This window comes from Panthera pardus, unplaced genomic scaffold (assembly GCF_024362965.1).
Source record: "Panthera pardus isolate Hobbes unplaced genomic scaffold, ASM2436296v1 HiC_scaffold_7, whole genome shotgun sequence".
Taxonomy (NCBI): domain Eukaryota; kingdom Metazoa; phylum Chordata; class Mammalia; order Carnivora; family Felidae; genus Panthera; species Panthera pardus.
The window spans coordinates 56,979,876-57,003,574 of NW_026527002.1; the positions used below are offsets into that span (position 1 = coordinate 56,979,876).

Below are 23,699 nucleotides of genomic sequence, written 5' to 3' on the forward strand. Positions count from 1 at the left end.
GTTTATCATATAGTATCATTGTTGTCGCTGTTGTTGTAGCTGTTGTTGTTGTTGTTATTGCCCGCTTTGTGCCAGGAACTAAGACAGACACTAGACCACCAAAGGTAAAGGAAAACATTGCCATGGACTATTTGTACCCTCTCCGTATACTTTACATGTTGAATCCTGACCCCTAAAGTGATAATATTAGGAGGTGGAGACTTTGGGAGATGATTAAGTGGTAAAGGCACAGCCTTCAGGAATGGGATTAGTGATCTTATAAAACAGATTCCAGAGAGATCCCTCACTCTTTTCATCATGTGAAGTTACAGTCTGAAGGTTACAATAAAGAAGCTGGTACCCAGCAGACATCGTCCAGCACTTCAAAGTCTCTATAACTGTGAAATAAATATTTGTAGTTTATAAGACATTCAGTTTATGGTATTTTGCTGTAGCTGCCCTAGAAGACCAAGACAAACATTTAACTAAGAATAATCTTAGCATAATGATAAGGTAGTGTCAGTTCATTGATCGTAACAGATGTACCACTCTGGGCCAAGTGGGAGCAGAGGATATAGGAGAACTCTGTACTTTCCACTCAAATTTGTTTTGAACCTAAAACTGCTCTAAAAACCAAAGCCTATTTTTAAAAATTGAAAAACTAAGAATAACCTTACCATGTTCTAAAGTCTAGAAAGCACTAAATGTACTTATGAATTTTTAGAATTTACAACTGGAAGAAGTTCAGAGTAATCACCAACAAAGCAAATGGAAGCCCAGGAAACATTAAGCAAGATAAGCAAGGTCCTATACCCAGGAAAAGGCAGGGTGGAAATAGAAAGTTCTCACTGATAACTGTGGAGATCCCTCTCCACTACTATATACCAAAACAGGATCATTTATTTGCTAACTATTTGCATATTTTCCTAATAAGTTTGTGAGGTAGGCAAGATGTGCAGAATGTATTTCTGAACAATTGTTGGAAGGGCGCTATTGAAATGCAAAATTTCTAATTGTTCGGGTAGTTTTGAATTTTAAATTATATACATAAATGCATCACTATCATCTGCAGCACATAATATGTAAATGACATCTTGTCATTAAAATATATTCATTGGCAGTAAAATTTATTTCCTTATCAAAATTATATATTTCAAACTATTATTTTTAACGGAAAAAAGACCATCAAAAAAACATGAATGTATGATAAATACCCATATCTAAACCATCTGTCTATCTTCTTCACCATATGTCACTCTATTAATTGCTAATATCACCCTTATTATGCATCATCTCATCTGTAACATTATTCCATGAAACTAAGAAGGCATCAATAACAGCTACAGACAAACACCTGCTATATGTGTTTCTGGTTGATAAATTTCAGCAGGTTCTGGTTTGCTCTTGGGCAAAATTTTCTAATTGCTTTTGCATAACAGGAAGCCTTCTTCCAGGGCAACTTTCTGTGGTTAATATCAGCACATTACTATCTTTTAAAAATGTCTGTTATAATTAAGTCTCTCCACAATATTTATTCAAAATGCTTATTTAGCAACTATCATACGCACAAAAATATAGGCATAATGGTCACTGTGGTAAACATTGTGAAGAAGAACAAAACACGAGAAGGAGCCTAAAACATATGTGAAAGAATTTTGGAAACTGTAAGACCCCAAAGCCCTTAATAAATATTCATTAATTAGGGTTATAACCCTTAGGTTTGGCCAGTGATTATCTACCAAATAAACTGCAATACCCATTTTCACTTTGTATATGAACAAAGGAATAGAATCTCATTATAATCCTTCTAATTTTTTTTAAGTTTATTTATTTATTTTTAGAAAGAGTATGTGCACATGAGCAGGGGTGGCACAGAGAGAGAGGGAGAGAGAGAGAATCCCAAGCAGGCTCCAAACTGCCAGTGCAGAGCCCGACTTGGGGCTCAAACTCCCAAACAATGAGATCATGACCTGAGCTGAGATCAAGAGTCAGACACTCAACTGACTGAGCCACCCAAGCACCCCATTATGATCCTTCCCTCTAATCAAAGGTAATATATGGATAAACCATATAGATAACTGTCCTTTTTTTGGCAACAGTCAAAAGGAAATCCAATGAAAATCAAGTGCTTTAGACGTGTTGATTATTTTGTTCTTTCTGAGGTGGTTTTGGTTGAAGGATCAAGTCTATTGCCCATAAAATGGTGAGGAACCACTGCCAAAGAGAATAGAATTCAATGCTAAATTGTGTGGTAAAGATAGAAAATGTGAAGTAAGGTTAAAGAAGTGTGTGTGTGGGGGGGGCGGGGGGTCATGGATAATTGAAATAGGAAAGAAGTTTTGGAGGAGGTGAAAGGTGATTTAAGACTTTGAAAGGTGAGCAGTGTATGGTTACTAGGTTTTCTTCCATTCAGGTCAAGTCACACATATATGAAAATTAGGACAGTGACTGTGTTCACTATTGAGATGCTGGGATAAATTGCTGGTGAGAGTTAATGAAACAACTGCATGGAGACAGCTCATGGATTGTTTTGGAAGTCAGATGAGATAACCATTAGGGGCAGTGCTCCACCCAGCACTTCCATCCATTAGTGTGTTTCAGCCCATATACTCGCTGTTTTAAATGGAGTACCTTATTCCATCCTCACACAAATTCTTTTCTTTATTAAGTTTATTTACTTATTTTGAGAGAGAGAGAGAGGGAGAGAGAGAGAGAGAGAGAGAGAGAGAAATGGACTTGGAGTTCAAATTCACGAACCATGAGACCATGACCTGAGCCAAACTCAAAAGTTAGATACTTAACTGACTGATCCACCCAGGCGCCCTGTCCTCACACAAATTCTTACCTCTAGATGGAGTAGATCCTGAGGTATTGGAACTCTACTTCAAGATAAGAAATCTGATAATTAATGACGAGAGTATATTACCTAAGTAGAAGATCGAAGAAGATTTGAAGTCTCATCCCTGCGTTCATATTCTTGATTGTCTCATTTTACTGGCTCACAGTACGAAATTGAGAAATAAAATGGAGCCACTGAAAAGTAGTGGGACATAACAAATCTGAGATTTTGATGGGATTAGTGTGCTAGCACTGTGTATGGTAAGTTATAGTCCAAATGGAAAGATAGGAGTTACCTGCAGTATATATATATATACTACAGAATGGTTTAGGGTGCTTCCAAAAACACTTAAAGGAGGAGTTATACAACCCCTCTAATTTGACCTCACTTCATATTCCTTCATATACCTAACCAAACTGGAATGCCCATCCTCCCCCATCTTGTTCCACAGATAAACCGATTCACTTTGTGATTTTGCTCATGACATACCCTCTATATTTGGAATGCTTTCCAACTTCCTATGTTGAAATTCAAAACAACTTCCAAGTCCTGCTCTTCTATCTTAAGGCCTGACGGTCTCCAAACATGGGAGTAATCTTCCTCACCTGAATTCTGCAGGGAATTTGTACCTCTCTTGTAAACAACATACTCTACCATATATTTTTAGTTTTGCACTTCAATATAAAAAAATTAAAACCATCACATACTGTGTATCCCACATATTTAATTTGGGATCCTTACTAATGTTCGTTAATGTTTGTGGAATCCGAAATAAATAAGTATATTAATCACTACTTATGCAAATGATTGAATAATTAATTGAATAAAGGAATTAAAAGATGACTTTCTGATTTTACCCATTTCCAATACTCTTGTATTTCTTTTGCCTTCTTTTCTAATCTTTCCTTAGCCACATTTTACATTACTCTCATGAGTGGTTAATGCCCTTGTGCTTTGACTGGTTATTTGGACTGTCCAAATATTGTTTGAAAATTAGTCGACAGCTTTGTCTGATCTAGAAATATTAACTATCCTACATATTTCCTAGTTAACAAACTATCAATTTTCAAACAAATGGTGTTTATTTGAATATCATGAATATCTAAAATAAACATTCTATATATCAGTCAAGTGCATAAGTCTGATTATTTGCATAAACTCCAGTTTTTAGAAATCTACTGCATATCCAACAAAGAATAATTGTCTCCATAACTGTAAACTGGTAAATATCTCATACACATATCCCATTTAGGGAATAAAATTATTGTCTGAGTTGGTGTAAAATCCATTAATATTAATTTGTAAATTGCTCCTTTTCTTTTAATTCATAATTTGCTATTTGTGTGAACTTTCAGTCTCTTGAAAATCACCATTTCTTGATTGCTCAACCATGCAATACATAGACGGCAGCTATATTAATAACCCCTCAAAGGTGCAGTGCACTGATACTGCTATTTATGCTGCTGTCTGGAAAAAAGCATATTTATTCTGTCCAAGCACCCATGAGACATGAAAACTATTCTTTGTTCCGACTCACTGTGGATAGTCATTTTAAAACTTCAATTACTATTTCAGCATGTTCCTTCCATTACTGTTTCTAGCACCACAGCCAGTAATTTCTAATAGCCAAATGTACTTTATAAACCATACACACATATGCCTGCATGCAAGGAATGAAAAAAAGCTATGTATAAATGATTAGTATCTGCAGAAAAGATGTAAAATTTAGATGAAATAATATCACTATACGAATGTTGAACATGCACATTTATAGCTCCTGGCTCCTGCATCTTGGAATCAAAGAAAAATAATCACGCATTAATTTTCAACAAGTATTTCTTGAGATATAGGTCACTACAGAGCTGCTCTTTGTTCCATAGGGTTTGTGAAGAATAAAAGAATAATGTAACATTATTACTGCCTTTGAACAATTTACAATTGTAATAAATATGATTCATTCTTTTTATTGAAATGAGAGTCTTGAATGAAAAAAGATGGTTTATAGTCTTCATCTTACTTTACGTAGACCTTAAATTCAATGATCTGGCTGTAACTTCTCTTGTGTGAGATTTTGTTTCTGCATTACCATTATTCTTTTTTTTCTAAATCTACCCTCTATTTTTTCTATTCTTTATTGCCATCAGAAAGTTCACACATCTAATTTATGTAAAACTGAAGCAAGATACTTGGATCACACTCTTTGAAACCATGATTTTCACTACATTGTCCTTTATAACTGTAATTTATCTTGAGTGGAGGACACCATAAAAAATCAACCTTATACAGTTTACTGTTCTAGTCATTGCCAGAACATTGATGAAAGTTATTCCCACAATGCCTATTATTCAGTGTCTACTTTATAAAAAACAATGCAAGGCATTTCAGACCTCAAAGCCAGGAAAAAGTTTGCTTTTTCTGTTTCATTGCTATGCTTGTATTTTATAGACAATGGTTTTTGTGTAAAATGGTCATTTTCCCCATTGTTTGGCAGCCACCATATTTAAGTCTTACATGTAAACCATTCTTAACAGTCGTCTACCCACTTGTATGTAAACTTTTGTTTAGGATCAGGAAACTATTTTGCCTTATTGTATCATCTCCGTTTAACTTTACTTTTAATGTTATCACACTATATGTCACTTTGAAAGCCTTTGCAAATGAGATAGGTTATGAATAATCATCTACCTATAACAGAAAAAATTTACTCAAATCTGTAAAACATCTAGATTCTCTCTTCTTCTTTGCCATTGCCATTGCCAAGTGAGTGGAATCTATTTGTTGCTTCCATTTTATCATTTTCTATTCCATCAATAAAGTTCTGAAATCTGGCTTTTCTCTCCATTCTATAAGTCTTAAGGACTTATAGACTTAAGGACTTAAGGAAAAATATTTTCCAAGTATTTGATCTCGGGAAAGTGACTGTATCTCTTTAGGCCTTACCTTCTTCATTTCTAAAATGGAGATAATAATGTCTCCATTGGTTTGTTTGAGGATTAAATAAGACATAGTATATATGGTGGTTAGCTCTATGCCCAGCACAAAGTGCCTACAAGTGGTGCCAATGATCACAATATTGCAGTAACTGTGGATAATTTTCCATAAAACTCCATTTTTCAGTTTCTTCGTACTTATTAACAGCATGAGGTTTTTCTGGTCTCATGGACTTGAACATCATCTTTGACTCTTTCTTGTTAATTTCTCCTTCCAAATCCAGCCAGTTGTCAAATACTTTTGTCTTTTTTCCTTTATGGTAGCTCTCAAATATGCCCCTTCTCTATTCCCCTGATAACACCCTTATGACACCTGAGGGGAATCTACAGTGTGTTGACTCAGTGAAAATGTTCCCCGAGGGTGAAGAAAGCCTAATGAAATTTTGAGTACTAGGACACTGAAATATGCAGGGATGCAATTAGTAAAAAATAACAACAACAACAAAGGAGCAATCACGACTGCCAGTAGGATGAGGTGTTCACTTTCAAACACAGCTGAATAAATTTTAGTAAATGGGAGTATATTTAATTCATATAGAAATATTTAATTTGAAGAAGGTGGTGGTAATAAATCTTATCTGCAGTTACTGGTAATATGGGAAGCCAGAGGGTCCACATGGATTTGTCTTAGATTAAATTAACGAATCACAGAACTGTGTTCTATCTCCACCGACACCAGTATCGCTGCTTACTGGAGACAAATGCAATTAAAATGGCAAAGCATACAAACAGAGATAAAACTGTGGTTAAAAAATCAGGCCCTATCAATCTCTACACAAGGTAATTTCTTCTTAAAATAAAGCCAACAAAGTCATCAGTGTCTTATATTGCATATTACTCCAATTATTACATTGGGTACTCCTTGGGAACCTAACACAGTGCTTCACATATTAGAGGTTTTCAACAACTATTGCTAAATACATGAGTTAAGTACTTCCTTAAAGACTGCATTACACCTTAAAGATTTAATTGAAACTTATACTCGGTGGAATAAAGTTCAAACTATTAAAATGTTGTGAAGAGAGCATTTTGATTTAAAGATTTTTCTTTACCTTTACATACAGGGCGGTGATCACTCCAAGCAGCAAAGACTTCAGCTATCCTCTGACAAGTGATGCTCTTAGCCCCCTGTAGGACATAATCTTCATCACAAGAGAACTGCACGGTTGATCCAAGGCTAAAATTGAACAGAGGATAAGAAAAAAAAAAAAAAAAAAACAGGATTAGAAGCATGTAACAGTGATTCATCTCCACTTCTACTGGTAATATCCAATGGGTCAAAAATGTTCCATAGTGACAAAAAGTATCTTTCCAATGAGAAAACAAAATATGAAAATATAATTTGTACAAATATATAATAAAAGTTATAAACAGACGAACTTCTTGTAAGTCAATAACATGAAGATATTAGTAGGAACTACAGAAAGCTGTCATCAAATTTAATTATCGTGTTGTTAGTTGTAGAAACCAAGGTTAAGTAACTGAGTAATTTACTATTTTTTTTTATAAATTTTTTTAATGTTTATTTATTTCTGAGGCAGAGAGAGACAGAGCATGAGTGGGGGAGGGTCAGGGAGAGAGAGGAGACACAGAATCTGAAACAGGCTCCAGGCTTTGAGCTGGCAGCACAGAGCCCGACGCGGGGCCCAAACTCACAAACCGTGAGATCATGACCTGAGCCGAAGTCGGTCGCTCAACCGACTGAGACCCAGGCACCCCTATTTATGTATGTATGTATGTATGTATGTATGTATGTATGTATGTATTTAGAGGGACAGAAGGCAAGGAGAGGAGGGGCAGAGAGAGAGAGGGACACACAGAATCTGATACAGGCTCCAGGGTCTGAACTGGCAGCACAGAGCCTGACGTGGGCTCAAGTTCATGAATCGTGAGATCATGACCTGCTCCGAAGTTGGACATTTAACCAACTGAGCCGCCCAGGCACCTCTATAACTGAGTAAAATTCCAATCCGAGGTGGTAACCATGAAGCAAAAAGTGGTCTTCCTAACTTGAATCTCAACCATTGTATTCATACCACATTGTGGTACTTTTCTAGCAGGTATTTATATGTGCAGTTATTTGGACTGGTACTTGTATATCAATAAATAGACAAACAAGCAAACACATATTTAGGGCTGCAAAATTGTGTTTATTGCCCTTCATATAAAATTTACCTATCATTTATTATTTAACCTACTGCAATTTGGATTTTGCTTCTCTTTCCGCTGAAAGCGAAGTTACTAAAAGGATCATTTTTTAAAACCTTAATTTCTAAGGGTAATGGATGTTTGCTGGAATGAAATAAAAAAAAGAAAAACTGACCATGCATTTTCTTTGTTAAAATCCCTGAACAGCAACTCACCACAAAAAATAAGTCCAATTTCCTTTACGTAGCATTAAAAAGTCTTCCAGCAAGAAGCGCAGCCAACTTCTCCACCCCATCCCTAACCCAGTGCCGCACATGAACGCTACCTCTAGCAGCTGGCTATCTGCACGTGCCATGCTGTATTCTGTCTGCACTGTCCTCCCTTCCCCCTCTTCCTGGAGGGCCTTGCCTGCACCCTCTCACCCAGCCTGTGTCTGAACAGCTCCTGTTCAGCAACCTCAGCTTGTCATAGAGGCAGCTTGCATGATCACATTTGTATTGTAAAAAGATATATCTGAAACAGCATAGAGGACAGTTTAAAAGGAACATGTATGAGAGTATAGGGGTTTATTAGAAAATAATTTAAGTGGTTTAGGCCAATGATCAGCAAACTATGTCCTACAGGCCAAATTTGGTCCCCTGCCTATTTCTGTACAGCCCAACACATAAAAATCGCATTTACACTTTCAAACATTTGAAAAAAATCACAAAAACAACATTTTATGAAATGTAAAAATTGTACTCAATTCAGATTTCGATGTGTATAAATAAAGTTTTATTAGAGCACAGGGATAGTTTCATTTACATATTGTCTATGGCTGTTTTCATGCTACAATGTCAGAGTTGAGTAGTTGCAATGGAGACACTTTGGCCTACAAACTATAAAATATTTCGTATTTGATGCCTTATAGAAAAAGCTGTCCAACCTCTGATTTAAGCTAAAGATGACAAAAAATCTGAACTAGAGATGGCATGACAAAGAACAAAGGTTTAGCACAGGGAAAAGTCTCTAGGCATTAGAATCTACTCTCCTCTGGAGGCATTTTCTTTTCTTCTCTCACCATTTCTTTTTGAAAAGCTGGGGATGTGAACTGCTACAGTCACTGTGAAGAACAGTATGGAGGTTCCTCAAAAATTAAAAATGGAATTACCACATGACCCAATAATTCCACTGGGTATTTACCCAAAGGAAATAAAACCACTCCTTCAAAAAGATATATGCACTCCTATGATAATCACAACATAATTTATAATAGTTCAGATACAGAAGCAACCTGTGTGTCCATCCACAGACAAATAGATAAGGAAGATGTGTTATATATACAATGGAATATTACACAGCCACAAAAAGATGAGATTTTACTATTCGTAACAAGAGGGATAGACCTAGAGGGTATTACGTAAGTGAGATGAGTCAGACAAAGACAAATACCATATGATTTCACTAATATATGGAATATAAGAAAAATGAATAAACAAGCAAACAGCGGAATGAGACTTACAACTACAAAGAACAAACTAATGGATGCCAGAGGGCAGGGGAGTGGGAGATACGGGCATCCATTTTGGGAATGAATAAATTACAAAAATAAAAGTCACAGCATAAGAAATACAGTAGTGATCATTGTAATAGTAATGCATGGTGACAGATGGGAGCTACACTTGTGGTAAGCACAACATAAAGTATAGAGAAGGTGTATCCCATCATGCACCTGAAACTAATGAAACATTGTCTACACTCAAATACATTTTTAAAGGGGTTCTTTTTAAATATGAATCGCACTTAGCAAAGTGTACAAAACAAAATATACAGCTCAGTGAATCATCACAAATTAAATACCCATACAACCAAGAAATAAATGATTAGGGTCTTCGTGAACTTCTTAATGGCCCCAAGATTTATTTAGACTACTCGATAGCCTGAGAAGCCTTACAAGTTTATCTAATAGCCAATTCTTCTCCCTTCCTTACTCTCACCTTCGTCAATAAAAACTATCCTTCTAGTTGAAGACTAAAAACCTGGGGAATCATTCTTGCCTCATCCCTCTCTTTTACGTTTCCCATCCACCTCATTGAGCAAATCCTGTTATCAACACTTTGAAAATCATGAACCTGATATTTCTTACCCCTACAGTGCCACCACCTTGACCTGAGCCATCATAATTTCTCATCTATTTTATTGCCAATAGTCCTTCTGCTGCTATGTTGCTGCTTTCCTGTTTCTGCTCTTGACTCCTTAAAATCTATCCTTAGTGTCCGCAGCAATCTTTTTACAAGATTGCTCAAATTATGCCTTTCCTCTGTGTCAAATCTTCTAATGCTTCCGTATTTCACTGAGAGTGAAGGCAATGCCCTTATCATGGCCTATGTGATCTGTCCATGCTAATTTCCAAAACTCTTTTCCTATCACTTTCTTCCCTAATCTCTATTCCTTGGCTACACTGGCTTGAAAATATTAAAACACACACTTGTCTCCGGGTCTTTACCTTTGCCTTTGTGTTACTCTGGAAAAATGCTTGCTCCAGGAAGCCACAGGTGCCAAATTCTCACTTCCGTTTTTTCTAATACATGTAAAATTATCCATTAGGCTCTCTTTGACTATTATCTATAAAACAACTGTTCCTAATCCATCAGCTTCTTTCCTATGAATTCCTATATACTATCTGATACATTGTGTATTTGTCTACTTACTGCATTTCTCATCCTGCTGGAAAAACTCCAGGCACTCATCTGTTTTGTTTTCCAACTTATAAGTCTACTATACAGGAAGTTATTAAGTGTGCGTGTGTGTGTGTGTGTGTGTGTGTGTGTGTGTGTGTATTTTTGAGAGAGACTGAATAAATGATATCTTTACTATTATCTAAATAATAGTATAATGGTAAATAATAGTATATATTTAGATAATAATAATTATTATCTAAAAAGGCTTAATCCAAAGATACCATATTCTTATAATGGGACAAATTATTCTTGGGTAAGATATTCTCTGATGGTTATTTAAACTGCTTATAATCCACTTGTACTCAACTCCTACCATGTGACACATTTGCTATGTTCCAGAAACAGTGAGAAAAGTAATGTGATTAGAGCAAAGCAAATGATGGATACTGGGGTATGAAATTAAGGAAGTGATTAGAGATTAGGGGCAGATCATTTATGAATTTGTAGGCCATAGTAAGGATTTCTACCTTTACTCTGAGAAAACTGGGCAGTTCTTGTAGGACTGGGAGGCAAAAGAATGACATTAGGGTCCGTTATGTTTTAAAATGGTCATAGTGGCTGCTAGGTGAAGAAAAAACTTCAGGGGAGCAAAGGTGGAAGCAAGGAGTTTGGTTTACAAACTACTGCAGTGATCCTTGCTCTCACAGAGATGATATGATGGTAACTGTACTGAGGAGATTCATGGTTGAAAAAAAAAAGGTCTTAGTATAGGGGCTGGTCCATAGAAGTAATTTTAATTACTATTTTCTCACTTAGTGATTAGTAATTCTGTCAAGATCACTATAGTCGTCACTGTATTTGTATTTGGTTACAATATTCTAGTTTACCAGATTCTTCTTGCTGAAAGAAAGACATTTCATCTTGTTTAAATAGCAAGTATTTTAGCTTGTTTCTTTTGATTATAGCAAACGACTACACTTAGCTTGGAGATAGGCGCTTTGTAATAACAGACACGTAAGTGCTCTGCTACTTAACAAAGACGACCAGCAATTAGTCCCTAAAGTTTCTACCCACTCCTGTATGCACTCAATGATTAACAATTCCAGTGATTTTTTTTTTTTTTTTGAGTACAATGGGGGAGGTAGTTTAGACTATGGCCAATAGTTTAAGCCAAAGAATCAGAGAGAACTTTCAGGGACCCCTGGGGGAGTAAGTATGTTGATTGTCAGCCTCTTGGTTTCCATTCTGGTCATCATCCCAGGATCATGGGTTTGAGCCCCATGTTGGGCTCCACGCCGAGCACGAAGTCTGCTTGAGATTCTCTCTCTCTCCCTCTGCCCCCTTTCCCTACTCCCTGTCTCCCTCTAAAATATTTGAAAAAAAAAAGTCAGAACTTTCAAATCCAACTCTTCTCTTTCCCAGTTCCTTGGCTTTAAGAAGGTAAAAATGTCTGAAAGCCTCAGCTTCCTCAGCTGTTGTGATCATGTAATGAAATACCATTTATAAAGTACACAGAGCGCCTAACACATATTGAGCACCCCAATCATGGAAATAACCGTGAAACTCAGTAATTTCTACCCCACTATTGAAAGAAAGACTCTACTGGGCATCTACAAATACCTCCATCTCGGATCACAGCTACACGTTAACATATTCTAGACCAAAAATATAAGAGGAAAAGAACATAGCGAGGGCGGAAATCAATGAAATAAGTAGTCTTTTCAGAGGAATCCAGGTTCCATAATATCTAAGAAATGGATATCTTGAACAAATGCACTGTGTTCTTATTTTATGAACTGCTTTAATATTTGAGTCAAACTTAAAAAAAAACAACTAAGTTTCATTAAAAATATGTATTTCTAGGAAAGTATTCAGTTATACAGAAGACAAGCTGTACAAACTGTACTTTCTGTCACCACTGAAGAGACATCTGTCTCGCCCAGCTAAATAAAACCTTTCACTGTAGTAGGATACTCAATCTGATAGAACATTCCAAAATAAAGGATTGAACACAGTTTTAATTTCAAAGTGTGGAGTCATCAAGCATATGATATGCAATCACATAGCTGGAAAAACAAGTGTTGGTCTTCACTGTGATTATATTGGCCCCTGTTGAAGTACTATCATCTTTTTTTTTAATTTTTAAATTTTTAATTTTTATTGTTTTTGAGATAGAGAGAGAGAGAGAGAGAGTGCATGCGCAAGCAGGGGAGAGGGGCAGAGGAAGAGAAAGAGAATCTTAAGCGGCTCTATGCTGAGCACAGTCCAATATGGGGCTCAATCCCAGGACCCTGGGATGATGACCTGAGCTGAAATCAAAAGTCGGACACTCAACCAATTTAGCCACCTGGGCGCCCTTGCACTATCATCTTTGTAAAAATTATACCTATTATTGCAAAAACACACTATGATATCAGAGCTGTCAGTGAAAAAAGATGTTAATTTTTCAAAATATGTAACTTTTCCCCATTCTAATCTATCATCAAGATGACCTCAATCATATCTGTTTAATATCTTCGAAAATCAAATGACTCTCTAAATGTATTTAAATTAATAATTTCAAAAATGATTAACTGCACATTAGAAAATCTGAGGTTACTTTTACCAAAATGGATTTGGAGTAGGAAATTTTTACCATATGATTTTCTTTTCTCTTTTAGAATTATACAAGTGATTTATGATTGTTGTAGAATGTTTTGAAAATAAAGATTATGAAAATAAGTGAAAAAAACCTTTAAGCTCTATACTGTTAATGTGTTTTTAATCTAATTCCAAAACTCTTATTCTTTTCTTACATTCATTCTCTTCTCCTTTCTTACTGTAAAAACAGAGCACTTGTATCTTTTTATGAAAGGGCTGTTTCTGCACCTGGTTTCGGATTCAATATGTCTCTCCTTTGTACCCTGGGTTATTCTCTCTCTCAAATATTCAACCTGTCATCTTAAGCTGGAAGCAAAAGTGATGGTATTAACCCACTTACTATAAAGATAGATATATATATATATATATATATATATATATATATATATATATATTCACAAAATTTATTCTAAGGTATAATAAATTACCTTTTCAATTTTTTTTAAATCTAAAGTATATTGATAATTTTTTTTCAAATATAGTGAGATTTTTAACTCATCCCAAAACTTCCCTTCAAAAGAGAAAAGAACACCATGGTCTTTTTATATGTATTGTCATTTCACTGTCCCTACAAAATTAATGCTATTCCCTTCCAAAGATTGTATCAGCAGAACCCAATCTGTGCCAAATGCCACGAAGATTAAATTCAGCATTCATACACTCCTGATCTACTGCCTTTTTATAATTTAGTCTCCTGATCTACTGCCTTTTGTTGCACTCTTGGCTATGATCAGTTTGGATACTGACCTTGGGTACCTTGGCTTGTTCAGTGGTGCGAGGTTAAAAGTCACTCACTATCTCAATCAATACTGAAACCAAGTGCTACCCTCTCAGTCTCCCCAAATTTGGACTTCTGTATGCATTGACAGAATATCTAGAAGGTGATGTTGCTACCTGCCCCAACCTTCCAATACTTCATTTCACTTCAGCCTAAATTTTATCACTAGGAGTCAGTCTTTCGTATGGTTTTATTTAATATATGTATATACTTTCATGAAACAACACAATTGCTTGAGAAATGGGGCAATTCCAATCAGGATAATATCCTGGAAAAAGAAACAATCCCAACAAAATAGTTTGGTCGGAAAGAAACAAAGGAACACTAGGTGAGCACATTAACGTGGGTTTTCATATGGGGACAGCTCTTCATGAGTTAAAAAAGCTAACTAAGCTAAAATAAAGCCATTAAAATGAGTTAGGACTTTACACCTTCAGAGAAAAGAATAATGATTATTATCATGGAGCCCTGTCCTTAACTTTCAAAGTTAATTCATCATCTCTTCAGAACTCTTCAAAATTGCCTCCTCGAAAATCCTTGCTATTGCACCTAATAAGATTTCAAAATTTCAAAATTTCAAAATTCAGTGCAATTATGAAAAAAATAACAACTAAAAATCTTATTTTTATACTGATACTGTTTCTTTTCTTTTCTTGTTCCTGGCGTGTATGAGATAAATCCTTGCCACTGTGTGCTTGTTTGTTTTGAATTGTCTTTGTTTTTTTACATCTTCTATTCAACATTCACTAGATCAGGTTTTGTTTCTTGATTGAATATGACTTTTTGATAGAGGTTTAATCCTGTATAGGCACAGTGTTTGTACATTATAAGTATCGTACAGATCCAAAACTGAGTTATAAACAGAAAGGCTCAAGGTAGGATAATGATATTCTTTGACAGAAAAAAAAAGAAAAGAAATTAGTAAACAGTGTTTTTGAAGGTTAGTAGCAAAAAGGTTTAGAAAGAGCAAAATATTCAGAAAAATCACAAAAATCAGTGACAAAATAAAATTTATTTAAAAATATGAACACAAACTTGTGTACTGTGTTAAAAATGTTTTATGAGACTAAGTTAAAATTATGAAAATAATAAACTTTTCAAATAGTATTAATTGAAAAGCTATAATGGGTGTGGCACAAATTTTATTGCTATAACAATACAAAAGAATACAAAAGAAACATAAAGGAAAGTGGTTGATGCATTTAGAAATTAGAATCTGATTATATAATCCCTGACAATGAAAAATGAAATCAGTGGCAAAAGTAAGGTCTAAAAAACTTTAATGCTGTGGTGTTAAGTTGGTAAGTTTCCTAATGGCTTCCACCACATGCTGTTTTGTAATTCACATGAAAACATATCCATAAAATGTGCCTCAGAGAGGCATCGTCATAAAATAAGGCAAAGTTAACATCATAATTCTGGCACTGTAGCTCTAACTGTACCTGTTGCTTTTCTACTTCTCTCCCCACATCCGTGCACTCATATTAGCTGGGAACTAAGTAATGCAATGAAGATAATCCTTTTTGAATAATTTTTCAGAGCTTACGTTATCAAACTTTGATATATAAATATATATATTTGTGTGTATATATATCTATATATATGTAAGTGTGTATATACATATATATGTATATATGTATATATATGTGTATATATATGCATGTGTGTGTGTGTATTTTAGCATTGGTAACCAACTCATTGCAAAATGCCCCCCAAAGGATTATGTATGGCCTTCTGTTTAAGAACACTTGTGTTAGAGGAATAACATTATTTGTCTAATTTTTCAGAGGTTATGTTATCAAACTTTGATAACATATATCAAAATACAGAGGTATATGACATATATATAAAGTATCTAACATATATGTGTGTATGTGTGTATATATGTATATATATATACATACATGTACATACATACATATATGTATATATATATGGTGCCAATTCATTGCAAACCTCCCTGCCAAAGGACTATGTATGACCCTCTGTTTAAGAATAGTTGTCCTAGGGGCGCCTGGGTTGCTCAGTCAGTTAAGCATCTGACTTCGTTCGGCTCAGGTCATGATCTCACAGCTCATGAGTTCAAGTCCCGTTTTGGGCTCTTGATAATAAATAAATAAACATTAAAAAAATTAAAAAAAAAAAAAGAATAGTTGTGATAGAGGAATAAACTGACGGAAGTGGAGGTTTAAATAAAAGAAAATCTATCTCAGAGTAAGAACACATTTCAGAGGCATAGATAAATTAAAATTGGAATACATGATGTTTTAAACTATCCAAGGTGATCAAGTTTTTGTATTTTTTAAAATCTTAGAACATTTTTAATGTTTTTATTTATTTATTTTTGAAGGAGAGAGAGAAACAGAGCATGAGCAGGGGAGGAGCAGAGAGAGAGGGAGACACAGAATTCGAAGCAGGCTCCAGGCTCTAAGCTGTCAGCACAGAGCCCGATGTGGGGCTGGAACCCACAAACTGTGAGATCATGACCTGAGCCGAAGCCGGATGCTCAACCAACTGAGCCACCCAGGCGACTCTAGAATATTTTTAAAAGCATATTAGCAATTAATACTTGAATATGGCATTTTAGTTTACAAATCACTTTTTTTATATATATAAAATCCCATTTGATCTACTCCTGTAGCAGTTATCCATGTCATTTATTCTCTGGCCAAAGAACTAAGAAAGATGCAAGAGTAATCTACAAGGAACTTTGTGGGTGATATTTGGAGTGCAGAGACTAACACACAAAGTAACTACCTCATTGTTTGTGAACCACTTAATGTTTTACAAATAGGGAGGGCCGCTGAGACTGAGCACTGACTAACCACACTTAGTGTTTGTATCTAAAATCCAACACCGAGATGCTGACAATTAATAATTAATTATTGCAAATGTCGGCAATGAAAATTTGGCATCTTAAGTTACTACTCCTATGTTAAGCCTATGCTATAAAATAAAGTCAATTTTACACATTCAGCTTTACTAACATTATAGCCCATTGAGGAAAATTTCGAGCAGATTGGATTAGATTATCTGTAGGTACATGCTAGCTGTAACATTCCATGAATCCATCTACTCTTTGTTAAAGTAAAATGTCACAACAAATATACCTCAAATATTTCATTGTGTTTTTATGTAGTTGTGCCTCTTTAATGAATAAAGAGTGTTTAACTTTGAAGTGAGGTGTAGTTGCCTAACTTTTAAATCATTCCCATTTAACATAGTGACTGTGCTATAATGCAGTTCCTCAAATATGTATATCATGAACTTTATATTATCCTGATCGAAATAACTTTGCAATCAATGTTTCCATTTTACAGGAAAAGTACATTTCTGGTGAAAAACAAAAATAAAACCAAGAAATTGTGCTTTCATAAATATTGAGCAAGTCTTAGTATCAGCTTTCTGAAGTTCAAAATAGGAGGTGGAAAGTAGAGTGACACACAAAATACCAGATCTCTCTAAGCTTTTTGTTTTACAGCTATAAAATTGAGGAAAACTGTACAAGCAGATATTGTAATAAAATATAAAGTTATATAAATTATCAAGTAGTATGTGACAATAAAGGACGTCCATAATTCAACATTTGGTTACAGAATTAGCTTTAAAAGAAAATTAAGTCCCTGGGGCGCCTGGGTAGCTCAATCAATTAACTGGCTGACTCTTAATTCCTGCTCAGGTCATAATCTCATGGTCCATGAGTTCCGGCTCCTCATTGGGCTCTGCACTGACAGTGCTGAACCTGCTTGGGATTCTCTCTCTCCCTCTTTCTCCTCCCGTGTCCCTTTCTCTCTCTCTCTCTCTCTCTCTCTCTCTCTCTCTCTCTCTCTCTCTTTCTCACTCACTCAAGATAAATAAATAAACTTGAAAAGAAAAGAAAAGAAAAGAAAAGAAAAGAAAGAAGAAGAAGAGAAGAGAAGAGAAGAGAAGAGAAGAGAAGAGAAAAGAAAAGAAAAGAAAAGAAAAGAAAAGAAAAGAAAAGAAAAGAAAAGAAAAGAAAAGAAAAAAGAAAAAGAAGTCCCAAGCATTCTATGGGGGCATGACATAGAATGAACAGTTCAAAGTTTTCATTGTATCTCTGCTACTTGACACAAAAAGACACTCTCACAAACAGCAGACAGGTATACAGAGGTCTGATAAAGGGCTGGGCAGAATGGCAGAGACTTTTTATGAATCACTGGAATACAAGCGGAAGCCTGTAAACTCTAAAAGGGAAAAAAAAATCTGTCTTAGTCTCCCTTTTATCGCCTACATCTGTGGTCTGGCCCAGTGTCTGCTACTTAAGTACATAAGAAGTGTTTGCTGAATGAAAGAAACGCTAGGATAAGGCATGATAGTTGCAGAGCCAGAAAAGATACGCTGATTCGCAGGTGTTTTGTAATATAGTTACAAACACCACATTGTTTGTCTGGACTCTAACAATGGATGGAGAAGTACCCGCCCTGGGCAACAGGTCTTACTAAAATGCAAAACAAAATGCCAGCATGCATTTTTATTGTACATTTTCTCTGCCCTTTTTTACTGGATACAATTGCAGTTCCCAGACTGGGTTGAGCACATCAGGTTGGTGCAGTGACCCACAGGGGTGTCTGCAGAGTACTTCAAAGTTTTGAAGGAAACACAGACATCTATGGTACATGGTGCAAACCACTAGCATGAGAGAGTTCAGTTTCAATATTAGATCACTAGATTTTTGTCAATGGCATCATATCTTTGTGAAGTGGGATTTTCAGTGGTTGCTGCAATAAAAAGCAAGTCTACCGCACCATTTCACCGCAAAACAGGAAATGAGAGTGGTGATACGCCATCTGATCCAAGGTTGGAGAAGCAGTGCGGTGGACCATGATGCTAGGTTGTTGGAACATAAACTGTAAGACAAAATGGAAGTGTTGCATATTTCGTTGGGCCTTGGAACCATGAAGAAAATGACTAAGACGCTAACAGCACCATGATCCAAAACAAGGGGGAGCTTCCTGTGCCAGAACATTAAACACCACTTTGGAGTTCTATTTATTTTTGTATAGCAGGGTTTGTCAAAGTGTGTCTGGAGCCATTGACGTTGTAGTCCCAGGGGGCTGGGTCTTGTTATATATTCAGACGTTCCGACCATACCTCATGCGTCTGAAGGTGAAGCTGAGGAAACTGAATATTTCTACTGAAATTTTTAGATGAGAATTGAAAATTTACACCTGAAACTGACATCAAAGTGTAGGCTAACTGGAATTTAAATAAAAACTTGAAAAAAAGAGGGTGAACAACTTAGTGGTTAGCTGGGAATATGGGTCAAGTAGACCTAGCAATGAAGGGAGCACTCGGTCTGAATACAGTTTATAAATACTAGCTCCTATTACGTATCATAAAAAGCTCTACAGATGCCACATTTTGTTTTCCGGCCAAAGTGTGAGATCTTTGGGACAGAAAGTGAGGGTTGTCCTTGGTCTGGTTGCTTCCTGCCTCTTCCACCTTATCTTCCACAATGTGTGCACCCATCACCACCTTGCAACCTAACTGACCCCTCCCCCACACACACCCTTGCAGACACCCATTCATTCACCCACTTACTTGCAAACACTGTTTTCACTTTTAAAGTGTACAGTTTACTGGGTTTTAGTAGATTCACAAAGTTATACAACATGACTATCTAATTTCAGAATATTTGTATTATCCCCCAAAAGAAACTCCATACCTGTTAGGAGTCACTCCCCATTACCCCTGAAAGGGCGGGCCTATGCTGGCCGACTCCATCTTGTTCTGTGTTCTCCACCTTGAGTGACTATGTCCCCGACATGACCCCTTTTCCGGGAAAATCACAGAAACCTCAGACCGCGCCTCCTCCCCTTGAGTAACCTCCCGCTCACCCCCGTTCAAACTTCCTGATCAAAACACGCCCAGCGACCTGCGTAACAGGACTCCAACCCTTCCCCAGCCCCTTCCCCAGCCAATTGGCCGAGGCCACGACCCTTCCCCAGCCAATCGGCTGAGGCCACAGCCATTACCTCACCAACTGCCCCTAGACCCCTATAAAACCTTTGTGCTTTTGAAACTCACTCTCTCTCCCTGGTATCTCACCGCTGCGTCTGTGCAGGTAGGGGATTGAGCTCGAGCTAGCTCGAATAAAGGTTCTTTTGCTTTTGCATCGGACTCGGCTCCCTAGTGGTCTTTGCGGATCACGAATTCTGGGCATAACACCCCCACAGGTGGCCACCCCATAGGAGTCACAGGTGTTTACAGCTGGAAGCCCTTGGGTGAACAGGTACATGAATCTTGAGTGTGGTGGGGATACCCCCGCAAGGGCAACTGCTACATGTGCTACACATGGCTTCAACCTCCTTCTAGAAATCTGTATCTCTGTTTTTGATCTCTTTTGGTAACCATCTGAATGTCCCACAGAAAGGCCACAAATTCAAAATGTCCCAAAATGAGCTGACCTACTTGAAACCCGTTCTTCTTTATTTCTAGTCTTAGTGCAGAACACTACCATCACTTTTGCCATCCAAGACAGAAACTTCTACGCTTGCAAACATATATTCATTAATCTATTTATTCAATATACATTCACTGAGTGTTTACTTAGGAGTTACAACCTCAGGTGTCTAACACACAATCAAAGCCCCAAATTTAATCGTGAATAGGTGAATATCTGCTTGATTAAAGCCACTTATATTCTAAAAGAATTTTTTTTCTTATATGCAAGCAGGTCTAACAAAATAGGATGCTTGCTGACCAAGATTTCTGAAACTGATGTATGTGAGGTTCTATGCAAAGGTGATACAGAGGATATAATATTAAAAGGAGGCATGAGACCCTCTTCCCAAAAAGTTTAAGGACACACAAGGATAGACCAAGAGAAAAAAAAATTACAGCACCACATTTTAAGTATGGAGATTGTTGTAGAAAAAGAAGGGAATTTGCCTAATAAAGGCTGGTTGGGCTTCAAACCTGAGCTTAATACTGGAGGTTAAGCCGATGTAGCCAAACAAAGAATGAGAAGACAGACATTCTAGGTAAGAAACGCAGCGTACAAAATTTATAGGGGTTACAGGCATGACAGTTTCTGAAGAACACAGTAGTTGAATATGGCTAGTCTGTTCTGTCTGTGTGTATACACGTGCATGTGTGAGTCCAGGTTGAAAGGAGTGGGGTAGATAAGAGATAAAGGATTGGGAACATATGAGATTCGAGAACAAAACTGAGAACAAAAATTCGAGAACAAAAATTCATAAAATGCCATCTTATGCTGTCTGTACCTGGCAGACCCTACCCATTCCCTTTCAAAAATTGCCCCCTACCCCTTAAACAGAACCCTGATTTATTCAGGATATGCTCATGCCAGCCCCAGGCAAGACTTGTGTTTCGTGTGCTAGGCTATTGTTTCAAAGATGTGCGTGAAGACCATTTCTGGACAATGAAATGGAAGTTGGCTAAGACTTTTCTTCCTGAACAAAAATACAAGGTCTCGAAAAGAGAAAACTCTTTGACATTAGTCCTCCTTCCTTTTTTAAAAGAGGAATTGGTATCTGGAACAAGGATAATAACAGCCATCCTGCCATCATGAGACCATCACTAAAGACTCAAAACTAATCTGCTAAGAATGTGGAAAAGATTTAAAAAGGCTGAAAGAGGCCCTGTATCCAATAGTATTACTAAGAAGCTGAAGGTATGACAGTAAGTACTTCTTCTGGACTTTGTGTTATTTGGGAAAAATAAAGCTTTATCTGTAAAATGTCCATTGGGGATTCCCTTACTTGCAATAGCTTATTTAAAGGAGCTTAGAAGTAATCTTATGATACACCACTTTGCCTTTGCCTTTTTGTTTTGTTAAAATTACACGTTTGTGGAGTAAAGTATGAATTATGGTGCTAATCCATCAATCGGGAATGTATTCCATTCCCTTGTCTACTTGTCAATCTCTTTCTTGGGCTTTATCTTCTACCCCACTTTGTACTTGATACTCAGCAATACAAACTGCCCTCAGATATGCTGCATGGTATACTGTTCTGGGTCAGTGCACATGCTCAACACTCATCCTGAAATTCTCTCCTAAACTTCTTGTCCATCTGGAAAACTTCTATCCATTTTCAGAACATAGTGAAGATGTCATCTCCTTTGGGGCAGCTCTTCCTCCCTATATTCCCCAAAGAGGTAATCATTTATTTCTCTGTATATTGGATATATTTATCTAATTGTACTTATCACAGTGTATTATATATATTTTTTTATTTCCATTTCCTCCTATACAATTGAAAACCCCCTTTTCAGCTCTGTATCTGTAGCAACCAGCTATGAAGATGGGGGCTATCACTCTTCAGTTATTATTTTCATTTCCTTTGGATAGGTTCCAGAAGTAGAACGGCTTAATCATATGGTAGCTCCATTTTTAATTTTTTGTCCTCCATAATGTTTTCCATGTGGCTGTTCCAATTTACAATCCAACCAATAGTGCACAAAGGTTCCCTTTTTTCCACATGCATGGCAGCATTTGTTATCTCTTATCTTTTTGAGGATGGCCATTCTCACAGGTGCGGGGTTAAATTTCATTGCAGTTGCATACTGCATTTCCCCAAAGTTTAGTGATATTGAGTGTGCTAGCCATCCTCATATGTTCTTTAAAGAAATGTCTATTCAGGTCCTTTGCCCATATTTTTAATTCACTATGTTCTGGATAATGATTGCTATTATCATTATTTTTTTGCTACTCAATTGTATGAGTTCTTCATACGTTTTGGCTACTTGCCTCTTATTAGATACATGATTTGCAAATATTTTTCCCCATTTCATAGCCCATAATTTCACTTTGTTGATGGTTTCTTTTGCTGTAGTTAGTTTGATGTAGTCACACTTGCTTGTTTTTGCTTTTGTTTTCTTTTGGTGCCGGATTTAAAAAATCATCTCCAAGACCTATGTCAAGGAGATTTATTCCTATGATTTCTTCTAGGAGTTTCATGGTTTCAGGTCTAATATTAAGTCCTTAATCAAATTCAAGTTAATTTTTGTAAATGGTGTAAGATTTAGATCAGTTTTCATTCTTTGCTGTGTGACTATCCAATTATCCTAGCGCCATTTACGGAAGAGGCTGCATTTTCCCCAGTGAGTGTTCTTCACTCCCTTGTCAAATATTATTTGATTATAAATGCTTGGGCTTATTTCTGGGCCTCAGTTCTGTTCCATTGCTCTAATTGTCTGTTTTTATGCCAGAACCATACTGTTTTGATGACTATATCTATATAGCATAGCTTAAAATCATAAAGTGTGATACTTCCTGCTTTTTCTTTTTTTAAATTTCTTTGGCTATTCGAGGTCTTTCGTGGCTCCATATAAACTTTAGGAGTGTTTTCTATACTTCTGTAAAAAACAAGAATCTTGTTTTTAAAATCTTACTCTTACAATATTTATTTGTTTGTTTATATTTGAGTATAGTTTGACACACAATGTTACATTAATTTCAGATGTGCAACATAGAGTTTCAACAACTCTATACGTTATATTTTGCTCATCAGAAGCATAGCTACTGTCATCATATAACATTAATACAACATCATTAAATATATTCCCTATGTTGTAAATTTTATTCCACTGACTTATTCATTCTTTAACTGGAAACCTTTATCTCCCACTCCTCTTTACCCATTTTCCCATCTCCCACCCTTCTCCTCTCTGCCAACCAC

General features: G+C 36.3%; 1 protein-coding gene across 6 annotated transcripts in view; it reads right to left on the minus strand.

The window, feature by feature from the left end:
- The window catches only part of CSMD3 (CUB and Sushi multiple domains 3), a 1,247,213-nt gene that overhangs the window by 665,805 nt on the left and 557,709 nt on the right, over positions 1-23,699 (minus strand). For all 6 annotated transcript variants that reach the window (XM_053896606.1, XM_019467839.2, XM_019467838.2 and 3 more), the window contains one exon: positions 6,861-6,985. In XM_053896606.1, coding sequence (XP_053752581.1) covers positions 6,861-6,985 — 125 coding nt within the window. The remainder of the gene's footprint in view (positions 1-6,860; positions 6,986-23,699) is intronic.